We start from the raw sequence: 12489 nt of genomic DNA, 5'->3' as shown, positions 1-12489 counted from the left end.
AGAGCGTGGGAGATTGAGGTTGGCCCGCAGGATAGATTTCCTTGATAACCAAAAGTTCAATATATCATGAGTGATTCTGTTCAACACTGTGCTGCAAGCAAAATTGCTAGAACACAGAAAGTATTCAATATATACCTGTCGAATGGCTGGCTGGCGAGTTTCAAGGCTGGCTAGATGGATGAATAGATGAATGAATGAATACCCGTGCTATCCACCATTCCCTTTCTTTGGATGGCTTATTGTTTTGCTGTGTGTGTGTGTGTGTGCGTTTTCAGAGAAGCAATTATTTTTGGACTGCAGCCCTACTTTAATCTCCCCAGTTTCCTGGCTGCCCTCATGACCCCAAATGCTAACCACTGCCTGTCCAACATTTTTTCTGTTCTTCTTCCAATGTAGGGGGGCCCCCTTCCTGTCTATTCAGGTTCCATTTTATTCAAGGGCTGGCTCTAAATCTTACCAAGAAGACTTTGCTAACTAGCAGAACCCCCAGGAATCCCCTCTCCTGTGAATGCCCACAGTTCCTCAACTCCACTGTTTCATAAAAGGGTGTTAATGTTGAATCCCCAAATGGCCCACTTGAGGAAGGTCCATTTCCTCTTTGATCCAATTTTGTTTTTCAGAACATGTCCACAGAACACTAGTTCTATGGTGCTAATACTTTTTTCACAAATGAGAGCAGTATGTTCATCCCAGAAATGTGTGCTCACGCCCAGGGACGTGCAAGCCCCTTTGCTATTGGCCATCCTGGAGACTGTAACACACTAACGTGCATTTGACTGAGTAACGCTCCCAGCCTCTCCGAGCACAGCAAGTGGAAGATGATCTGGCAAACCCTGGTGGGTGACAGGCTCCAGCTTCTCTGGTTGATTGACGATTCTCTCAGCTGCCTAAAACAGTCTGGGTAATCATCAGCCCAGAAAGCGGGGAGATGGAGCAGGATCCAGAGACCCTGCCTTCTAGAAATTCTGCTTGCTGGTCTGTCTTCAGACTATCCTTTGAGGGGCTCAGTGACCCAGAGAGAGGGCTCCATTTAAAAATAATTGGGTTTTTGTGAGTCTTGAACACCAGGTCAAGCAGCAGGCCATCAACCATCGCTTTCTGGTCTCGATCATGACAATGAAGGAAGATGAGGAGGGAGCAAAAGCAGGAGCTGGCGCTGTTTCAGGGAAGACAAGACTGAGCTTCAGGGAGAACAATAAAGATGAAATATTATCAAGTACGAGGTTGAGCAAAGTCAAGGCTCATAACACAGACAGCCAAGTCAGGATCCCTGCTAACAGAGGCCTTACAGAGCAATAGACCATGCTAATGTGGAATCTAAGGTCCAACACCACCAATTAATAAAAATCACCTGACTCCTCATTCAGTAAATTTTCCAGTGGGGCGGTGGAGGGGGGGTATAATCCTACCCTGAAGAGGTGAGGTCTGGGCGTCCCTGGCTCTGGCAGACTTGTGATGAGCTCTGCTTCATAGCTGTGATTTCACACACCAGTATATTCCTTGATTCATATCGTCTCCTACGAGATTATACGCTCCGTGACAGCAGGCACCAGCTCCTGGCATGGCGCCTGGCAAATAAGGTATTCAACAAAGACTTGCTAAGTGAATAAAAAGATAGCTGGGACAATGGGTGAACACAGCGATTTTTCACTGGTGAGAATCTTCAGTGGCGTCCATCATCCTTCTTTTCAGACCGTACCAGATGAACTTCCAAAAAGAGCAGAATCTAAGTCCATCTGATTCAAGAATGCGGCCTAATTTGAGTGTCTACAAGAGACTCCAAAGGGGCAGGCTTTTATTCAACCAAATGATGAATGAGGAGCTTACAGGGACCTGCTGAGTGGCTCATACTCCGACTTTGCTGGGGGGCGGGGATGAAACGCTTCCTGCTCACAGGTGCTCCCATCTGGCTGGGGAACAGACAACCGGCACCCAGAGATGCTCCCATCTGCAAAAATGAGCAACTCTCTTCCAGAGGGACATAAGCAAAATCAAAGACCATTTTTTCCCTCAATAATTAATTATAGAGTCACCCCCCGTGATTTTTCTAAACCCTCTTGAACCTGTGATTACATTTTGACTCTGATCTACTTCCTGAGAGCATTAGCTCAACAAGTTTATTCCTGGGAGTTAAATAAAGGTGACTTTTCACCAGGTTATAAACGCCTTCTCTGAGACTTCAAGGTGAGGTAAAAGGGACTGGGAGCGGGTGGGGGCAGGGGAGGGTCTGCTTTCTGCACTTGAATTTGGTAGCAGGCTTGTGTTTCTCTTCCTCGCAGATGTGACATTACGGAGCTCAATCGAGTTCCCTCTGCAGTGTCCCATTTCTGTTTAGAAGCTGTGACGACAGTAGCGTGTGTTAGGAGCACAGTAGAGTTTTGGCTACTTCACGTGGGTTCTGCCAGAAAACTAGATTTCAAACAGGTGCAGCCCTGCTGATTAGCATTACAATAGATTGTAATTACTTAACAAGCCCATATATACCCAGAGGAACTTGCAGAGAAATAGAATGTTTTGCCAAGTGTAGCTTTTATTTATGTAAAATACCTCAGGCCTGCTCTAGAGTTCTTTTAATCTGGGTGAACCCCCTGGAAGCTTTGCCTGCGTTTGCCTCAATGAGCTCTGTGAGTTCAGGTGCTGGAGTTTAAAATGTCATTTCTTGTTGCTGCCAACTACAAAGGGTTTCGTATCTAAAACCCTTATGAGAATTTAAAAACTCTGCAAAGGAAGGACAAATGGACCTTTTCCTTCTCCCCTCGTCCCAGCATCCTGCATGGGCCCTGGGCATCTAGGAGGCATATAATTCCTACTTTCAAAACTTCAGACTCACCAGGATGCTTCAGCTTAGAAACCACCACATGGGAAACAACAGAGCATTCCCTCAGCAGAACACCTGTATAGATAACACAGATTTTTATACAGTAAAATATCCTGTTCTTCTTCCTTTTCTCAGCTGTACAGAAAGACTGTTTAAGAAATTCACTCAACTGGCCACACTTCTCAAAGGCAGGAGTAATATCGACACAGCTTTCATGTTTACCGAGCCCCCAGTATCTCCCACAGTAGGTGCCAGGGAACACAGGGTTGTTTAATGAATTTCATTCATTCTACAGCGCGCCGGGAACGGTTTTGGGCACCAAGAATACAGTCATGAACAAAAACTTTTGCCATTTACAGAACCTCTGTTCTGGTGTTAGAAATGGACAATAAAAATAAATAAGAAAAATATGTACTATGTAAGAGCTAAAGATCAAAATAAAGCAGGAAAGAAGCATATGAAATGTCAAGGGGAGGGTAAAATTTTAGAAAGGACTGCCAAAAAGGGTCTTACTGAGAAAGTAATATTTGGTAAAGACTTGAGCTGTGAGGGTATCCGGGGAAAGAACATTCTAGAAAAGGACAGAATGGCAAGAGCAAAGAATGAGACAGGAACGTGGTGAATATTTTAAGGGGTGTCAGGTGGGCCAGCGTGGCTGGAACAGGAGTGAACAAGGTAAAGAGTGATGGACAAGGGGTCAGAGGGTTCGTAACAGGATGCCTGACCACGGTAGGCTGGCAAGTTAGGAGAAAGACCTGGGCTTTTACCCTGAGGGATTTGTGAGCAGAGTGACATGACCTAATTACATGGGGGGAATCAGTTAGGGGGCTCTTGCAATAATACAGGTGTGAGATGACAGGGACGTGGGCCAGAATGGTGTCAGAAAGATGATCAGATCTGGGGCACATTTTTAAAATAGAGACAACAGCTGTTACTGGTAGACTGGATATGAGGCTTCTCACGGTTTCCAGCCTGGGCAACTGGAAGGATGGAGTTGCCATTTCCTGAGATGGGGAAGACTCTGAGAGGCTTACAGTAAGGAGGGAGGAAATCAGGTGTACAGTTTTAGACATATTCATGTTTGAGATGTTGCCTTGTACAAATCAAATGGCAATGCCAAGAAAGCAGTCTGACATACATGAGTTCAGAAGTCCAAGGGCAGGGATGGGCTGGAATTAGGAATTCAGACTCACCAGCATCGAAACTAGATGAAATGAGGTTAGTAGAACCAACATAGCAGCTCCCAAATACCCCTATCTCCAATTACCCATGCGATTCAATAAATAATTAACCTTTGATGACAGTGGCCACAAATCCTAGGCTTCCCAAAACAGTCTCATTTCAAGTAATGGTAATGTTTTCAAAAAGGCAATTTGCTAACTCTAACCAAATTAAACTCATTTGTAGACTACGTAAGACTTTTCTGATAAATACATTCATAAATCAAGGAGAACAATATCTGTCACTGCATCTATGTTCTGACCGAAGATTCTAAAGCTATGAACACATACATATAACTCTTCAAATATTACTAATATTGTTAGAATGCCCTGTAGCCTGGCCCTTTGCTAAGAGCTTTACATGGATTCCCTTATTTCTCACAACAACCCTGGAAGGTAAGCACTACCGTATTCCCACATTACAGATGAAAAAACAGGTTTATAATAGACTTAAAGAACAGGTTAAGTCACATGCCCAAAGACACACAACTAGTGAGTGGTAGAGAGAGCCTACGGGTAGAACTCAGATTCCAGGGAGGGGGCCCCTCTGAGGAGCTAGGGGATGAGGGCCTAAAATATTCTCTAAGTTGGCTGCTGGTCAAAAAACAAGGAGAAACACGACAGACAAGGCCGGACTGCCCGTGAGACCCAAGGCCCTCTAACTTCAGGGCCCCAGCGCCAGCAGCTATGTGTGATAGCGCTGGGGCAAGAACTAACCTTTAGGGGAGTTGTCAGACAACCAACATGTACCAAAGGGAACAATGTTTAATTAGAGGGGTAGTATTATAGGAGTCAGGAGGGAACACAGTAGCAAGGGATGCATGGAACCTCCACTGCGGGGGGACAAATTCAGCTTTAGGCACATAAAAGGGGCACACAGCCCCTTTCCAGACCTGGGTCTATTCAGATGATGACCAAGATCTCCACAGATCCCCTAAGGTTTCCCTATAAAAGTCCTGAAGCTAAATACCTTTGTGCAGTGTAGATCAAGGTGTACTCAGGCCACCATCGGGATGACCCTCGGTAGGGGCCTGTCTAACCACAAGTGTCCTTGGCTTAACCCAGGGCATCGGCCTCCAAACCCAGAGGAGCCTGCCCTTGGCCTCTCTGCATTGTGAGAGTCTCCCCAAGGGAACCCTGGGCCAAAGTGTAAGCAGCCCCTGAGCCTGACTTTTCCGAACAGGGTGTGGGCCTCTCTCCCAGAGTCAGCAAGGTGGGATAATTTGGAGAAGCTCTGTCTCTGTGCTATGTTGGAAATAGGAAACAGAAACTTCAGTGTCTCATCCCACGGATGAGAAAGATTTTGGAGGCCATGTAAAGCTGGCTTCTTGGGGACCTGTAGAATAATCGGCGCAGTGAAGGGCCCTCCCTAGGGCCGCACTCTCGGGGGTTACGGGACACAACAGCAAGTATAGCAGTTAAACACTTGCTGAGCTCGTACCAAGGGCCAGGCATCGGCCGTACACTCACAGGGACTGGCTCCTTCCACCTGTGTCAGTCCTGCTTTATCAGAGCCAGGCACTTCCATGACCATCCACTTTTTTTATACTCATTTTTTTAATAGTTCATTTTTATTGTTTTTTCTCCCATTACCATTTATCCCCCCCATCCCCTCTTATACCTCCCCCTACCCCCTACCCCCAGCCCCACAATCACCACACTGGTGTGCATGTCAGTGAGTTCTTTTTCCTTTTGGCTCCATCCCTCCGCCCCCGCATCCCTCCCCACAGAGCTGTCATCCTGCTCTCCATCTATGAGTCTGTCTCTGTTTTGCTTGTTAGTTCAGTTTGTTCATTAGATTCTACCTATGAAGGAAGTCCTATGGCACTTGTCTTTCTCTGACTGACTTACTTCCCTTAGCACAATTTCTCCAGGACTATCCATGCTGTTGCAAAGGGTAAAATTTTCTTCTTTTTTTATGGCCGAGTAGAATTCCATTGTGTAAATGTCCCATAGTTGTTTCATCCACTCATCTCCTGATGGACACTTGGGCTGCTTCCAAAAACAGCAGCACAGGTTATATAGTTCACTCAAGGTCATGAAAGTGATTGGTGGGATTCAAACCGAAACGTCCTAGTTCCGGAGCTCTGCCCTTAAGCACTCTGCTGAACCACCTCTCAAAAGACGACTCTGTCATTACCACTGTATTCTGAGCACTCTGGTACAGCGTGAAGCAAGGGAGCAACCCAAACCAAAGATGTCTTCAGAGGCCAGGGTGGGGCAAGGGAGTGGGAGGATGGGAGGACGGAAACTCAGCTTGATATATGGACATACACAGACGGCTACAACCATAGAGCAAACTCCTGAGTGTGATGGGGACCAGCCAGCTGTCACCTACATGCACCATCTACCCTCTGCCACCGAGTACGCTCCCCACCATCGGCCCTAAACGCAACGCAGCTCCACCAGCCTCCGGTTCTAACACGAATCCCCATGGTTCACACAAACACGCTGATGACTCGTGTCAGGACTTACAAAGGTCTACTAGAAAATCCCATAACAGCTCCACAACATCTTGATACACTAATTACCTGGCGCTCCTCTGGCCCAGTGTTCCTCGAAGCACGGTCTGGTCCAAACCCCCAACACAGCGAGTTAAAAACGAGGACCCCTAACACTCACCCTAAACCACCGAACGAAAAGCCCTGATGGTGGGCAGGGGGGTCTATCTTTTTCACACCTTCCCCTCAGTGACTCTTAGGCACACCAAAGCCTGAGGAGCATTATTATCTCGTTCTTGGAAACCCAAGCTACAGCAACGGTGTGAAGCAGGATTCTGCTTCAAGCGCGAGTGAAATCTCCCCATCTCTCTGTAATATGCCTTCCCGAGAGAACCCCCTTGCCATCGCAACTGATCCATCTCTCATTATCTGGAGAACAATGGTCTCAGCCTGGCTTTTCAACGTTTTGCCATCCGCCTCGGTTTTCTAAACGCTCTCCTACCCCACTATTTCCAAAATGCATCCGCCACATCGCTAATGATTTCAAGAGGCACCTGAGATGAACTCCTTTTCTTTTCATTTTAGAGGCGATGTGTTTATTTTAATGGGAGTGAAGAAAAATGACAACCGCAGTACCCAACCCTGTGATTTCATGAAAATTCTGGGGCTCAAGGGGAAAGTAAAAGAATCAGCGTTGAAAACTATTAAGTCAGCAGCAACGTAGTCAGTGCCCAGATAGTACATCCTAGGTTTGGGAAACAGGACCCCAGCGGCTCCCTTCCGACAGGGGCCCTCCGTTTCAGCCAGGGTTCGCCATTCTCCAGCCCAGACCACAGGCATTCTCCGCCTTTATTCCAGCTGCGCCCAGACCCCGGAAACAGGGCCTCCGCTCACAAATACCTCTTTAAAAGTTACCCAAATTTCGCGCCCAGTGCATGTCTCCTTCCAGGAACCCTCCAGGTTCTCCCAGATCTCCTGGCCTACTCCCTTTCTGAATTCCTTCAAATATTCATTTAGAACCTAACTGCTACTTAAGCGTCCACCCTTACTCAGTTATTGCTGTTTCCCTGGTGAAACGGAAGCCCTCTGAGCTTCACCCACAGTCTCCTTGACCCCTGGATCAGTGTGCTAAACTTCCTGGTCGCACCTGAGCACCAAGCAGGAACGCAGTGAATTCATCGAGAATGAAATGTTCCGCAGGGAGAGAAGAGCCAGTCCCAGGCCCCCACAGAGCCTGCACTTCAGGCCAGGGCTCTCAGCCACACCTGAGAAAGGGTGTTCGTTATCTCTTCGGCTCTGCCAGGGAAAGAGAGCACAAAGGCCCGAGCCAGGAATTCTACCCAAAGGTGTGATTCTGAAGTTGTCTCCAGGGCGGGAACGAAAAAGGCGACCTTACTTGGCCCACATGCAATTTGTCTCTGTTCCAAGGGCAAGTTCCCTCTGCTGACGCATGCCCACCCTCGGGCTGGAGGCACCAGAGTGGCCACAGCCTCCGCTAGTGCAGACAACACTGGATGAGCAAGAGAACCGGCTCCACCTCTTGATTCATTATCCTACGACTTTGGCCTTTCTGGACCTCAGGTTTTTCAATCTGTCTAATATCTGTCATATTTAATTCACACTTGCTATAAGGCAAAAGTGATAATGACTTTGAATTATCCTGTTCAGTAAAAATGTTCAGGGACACAGCACATCTACCTACAGGGAGAACAGACCGGGAGACCAGGGGCCTCAGTTCTCCACCAGGCCAGTGGTGGGCAATAGGAGGTCTGGGCCTTACCTCCAGGTGCCTTTGCCTGTCATAGGACCTGGGGTACCCACTTAGCTTCTCGGGGACACCAGGTTCTTGTCTGTATAACTTGCCTGTCCACTAGATGATCTGGTCTAGGGCCAAATCCAACGTGACTTTGAGGCCCTTAGAGAATGATAACTAAACAAGACTCACAGCCACCACATGCTTCCCTGGAAGCGCTGGAATGTGGGATGGCGCCCTGATGCTTGGGGCGTGGTGAGCCCTACACAGCACCACCGGAGGCACGGAGGCACGCAGACACCTACCCCCCCAGGCATGATCTGTTTGCGGATAAGAGCAGATGTTCGCTCTCCTGCTCTCTGCCTCCTGTCCGACTCAAGGCCTCATTCCCTCACAACCATGGTCTTGGGTTTTTGGTGTTTTTTTTCCTCCTTCCTGTTCTAAAACAACCACAACTTGAGAACCATAGTTTTTTAGTGCCTGGCTCTGAAACGAGCTACTCCTCCCGCTCCCCCTCAGACACATACTGCTTTCATGAGTAAAGGACTGACAGTCATGTGTAGAAAGGGCACAGGATGGGAACTAACTCAGGTGGCAGGAGGCAGGCAGAGGTCAGGGGCACCAGTGGGACAGGATGCCACTGTGTGCTTTGGGGTTCCATAAAGGAAGGCTGCCTGCTTCCCAAAGGGTAAGTCACAAATCACCCAGGGTTGCACTTGGTACGGCGATTCGGATCTTCCCTGCAAGTCCTGTCACCATGGTTTCGGGCAGGCTACAGCACAGCTGTGAGCATACAGGGAAGAGGCATTTTCTGATTTTCCCTTAAAACTCCACCTCCTTGAAAAAGTATGTAAGGTGATCTGCCCAGGTGATTCATAGGCAACCTCTGACCCTGGGACAATCACGAAGTTATCTGTTCTCAATAATGAAAAGGTGACTTCTCTACATCACCCCATAAGAAGCAGATGCCTCTCTTTTTATGTGGATCAAAGAACCCTGAACACATACACAGAACCACACCTGTGCTAGGTGGAAACAGGTAACAAGCCTAAAAATACAGAAATGCACTTCCTCATTTAATACCATCCCTCCAATAACAGCTAAAAGAAGGTTGTCTCTCCCAGCTTCTCTGGGTGCCAAGGTTGAGTGCATTTGGTTGATAGTACATGGACAAGGCCTATTTCCTAGTATTTCGACAATGTCACCAATTAACTCAATCTCAGACTTAGAAATGGCATCTCCTTACACAGTATCTTGAAAATCAAAACAGGGAAACACTATAAGTAGGTTTCAAAGCACAGATTTCCAATTACTCACAAGCAGAACCATGTTTGAGATACAACACATTCTGGATGGGTGGCCAATGCACGGGGCAAAGCAAGCTGGGCTGATGTTCCTTGGACCCCGGAGGGGTCTCTCATCCTAGAGAACACGTTTGTCTCCCCTACGTCAGATGATGAGCTAACCACCGTGCCACAGAATGGAAACGAGCTGTCTTCCTCTTAGAAGGGAAAACATCCTTTACCGGGATGTGCAAGAAGCCTTCAGTCCAGGGCTCCACGTGCCGCTGCCAGGGCAGAGGAACCCACCCACACACAGTCACATACAGCCAGCCCACCACGTGCCTGTGGAAGGCACCGGGTTCTCGCCAACCTTCAAGCACTGGAGGCTCAGGGCTCTCTCAGCTTGCAAGCTCCCTGTAGCACCAGCTGTGCTGGAGAGGGCAGAGAGCCAGACCCTTTCTCCAAGTCTTGTCTTCCTCTCCGCCCCCACCCCCCACCCTCCAGGGCGACCTCTCCCCAGCTATGAAGTAGACAGAGTGTGCTTCTCCAAGGTAGCTGAGAGGTACAAATACACACACACTCCTGATGACAGTTAAGTCCCCACACTCCACTACCAATGCCAAGGCCATGTGTATCCCCCCACCACCACCACCACCCAACCCTGGACCCCACGGCGGGGCTCCTGGACTGGGAGGCGCCCGACTCACCCAGTCCTCGAAGTGGCGGCTCCCGTTCTGCAGCAGCTCCTCAAACTGGATGGTGCAGTTGGCCACGAAGTCGTCGTAGCCGATGGGGGCATCGTGGAAGACGGCCAGCTCGATCTTGCGCCCATTGCACACATCGGTCACGAACTCGTCGTGCCAGGACGGGCTGTTGGTCTTCTGCTTCGTCGCCGTTTGGCCGATGCGTGAATCGTCCACGTTGAGGGCAATGTAGGGGTCCAGAAGGAAAGTCTGTGGCCGGAGTCCCACGGCATGGCGCAGCGACCAGGCTGTGGGCTTCAAGCTCACGGCCTCGCAGATTTTGATCTTGAGCAGGCCATTGAACACTACCATGGTCGGGGCAGGGAGTGGAGGCTGGGTCACTCCGTCTGCCCCGAGGGCAGGATGAAGAACCGACACCCCGGTGCTCCAAGCCTCGGGGACTCCCGAGTCCCCTCTCGCCCCACCCCACACTCAGCCTACACCTTGTAGCGTTGCACCCTGGCGCGGGCGATTCTCAGCGAGTGCATGTATTTCCTCGCGGGGTTCCTAACGGAAAACAGGGAGGTGGAGGAGAGCTGGGGGACGTTCGCCAGCGGAGCGTCTCTCCCCTCGACCACCAGAGGCACCTCCAGAAACAGAGAGGAGCTGTCGGCTCCGCTGCCGGCCACGGGGGACTGTCTCCCCGCCTCGCTGGCTCTCCAAGTCCGGGCTGCGTGGAGTGAGCGCCGCGTCGGGCGCTTACCTACCTTTCCGAAACATAATCCCCGGGAAATTTTGACTCCGGGAGGGCGAGGGGGCGGTGAGGCGGGGACGAGAACCCGGGGCGCAGATTTCAACCCGGATCCTCTTCGCACACCCAGCGCCCGCCTCTGACCGCGCGGGGCGGGGGATGGACCGAGGGATGTTCAGTCTATCCGGAGGGATGCATGTCGAGAGGAAATGGTCCACCTCGGAGCCAATTTTTAAAAAATCCACAAGCCTCACAACCAGCTTGGCCGCCGCCTCTTGGGCGAAACAGCGACGCGCCACAGTCGGCGAACGGGAGGCTCCAGGAGCCCGGAATCTCACATCCGCGCGGACTCGGTGGCCGCTGCTCTGGTTCGGGGCGCAGGCCGGCACCGGGCGGTGCGCAGCGCGGCGGCGGGGCCAGGACCGTGACTCGGCGCGGCCCCACCTCCTGGGCGCCGGCGCCCGCCCGCCGCGCTCCCGGCGTCCCCGCTCTCAGCTGCAGCTCGCTAGTCGCCCGCCTGCTCTCCCCCTCGGTCCCTTCTAGCTCCGTCGGTGTGTGAGCGAGTCTCCCTCCCTCTAATGCAGGAAATGCGCAAAAGACGTCAGAGAGAGCGAGAGAGGGAGTGTGTGTGTGTGTGTGTGTGTGTGTGTGTGTGTGTGTGTACACGGGCGCGCGCGCGCGCGCACCCCAGTGTTTAGGGAAATAGAAAGTTTTGCCGGTTGGGGGAGCAATACGGGAAAAGTGAGCTGAAAAGAGGACGACGAAGAAGAGCGGACGAGCGGCCTGGGTTGTGGCGGCAGGCGGGGAAGCCTGGCGGGGACTCGGCGTGGGACCCGGGAGAGTGGCGATGTTGGAGCCCAGGGTACGGGCGCTGCGTGTGCTGCGGTGACCTGGTCTTGACTCTCCACCAGCGACGAGCAGGCCGCGCATCTCCTCTGGGCTCTGCAGCCAACGCTGGTCTAGAACCTCGGGTGGGAGAACAGCAGCGGCGGGGGTCGCACTACGGAAAAGGGAATCGGGACCTTCCCCCACCCCCAGCCTCACTCGGGCCTCGGAGGGAGAGGGCAGCCGGCGGAATACTGTCTGTCATCCTATCTCTAGACCCCGGGTTCGGCTGGGAGCGGGGGTGGGGGACACAAGGAGAGGCGTGCAAAGCTCCATGTGAGGTTTTTATTTATGTATTCTCTCTTTATTCTCTCTTCTTTTTTTTTCGGTGGGGGGCACTCTCCACCTTGGGATCTGTTCTGGAGTTCTCAGAACTTGTTGACAAGAGAAAGCTTAGTTAGTGGCTCGGTTTATGTGCTTATTTTCTGCAAAGTGACTTCTTATTTACTCTGGACCTCGTCTGCCCTTTGGGGGGAGATGACTGTGATCAGTGCACTGGCAGCGGCCATCCGAGACGCGGGAAAATGGAGTGCGCCCAGTGCAGGGCGAGAGACTGTGTCCGGGCTAATTTCCTCCATAACCTTTAAACTCCCGCTGGAAGCGGCCTAGGCGGCCGGTCACGTGAGGCGATCCCTGGGCTGCTGGGGAAAAATTT

At 50.8% G+C, this 12489-nt stretch overlaps 1 protein-coding gene across 1 annotated transcript in view; it reads right to left on the bottom strand.

Annotated features, from left to right (window-relative positions):
- Window positions 1-11619, bottom strand: part of PRKCE (protein kinase C epsilon) — a 477122-nt gene extending 465503 nt beyond the window's left edge. The window contains exon 1 of the mRNA XM_037066522.1: window positions 10223-11619. Within this exon, the coding sequence (XP_036922417.1) occupies window positions 10223-10570 (348 nt within the window). The 5' untranslated portion in view covers window positions 10571-11619. The remainder of the gene's footprint in view (window positions 1-10222) is intronic.
- Between the last annotated feature and the right edge of the window lie 870 nt (window positions 11620-12489).

This window comes from Sturnira hondurensis, unplaced genomic scaffold (genome assembly GCF_014824575.4).
Source record: "Sturnira hondurensis isolate 20B ecotype Veracruz unplaced genomic scaffold, ASM1482457v3 Scaffold0016663, whole genome shotgun sequence".
Classification (NCBI taxonomy): domain Eukaryota; kingdom Metazoa; phylum Chordata; class Mammalia; order Chiroptera; family Phyllostomidae; genus Sturnira; species Sturnira hondurensis.
This window is presented reverse-complemented; position numbering and strand designations above follow the sequence as displayed.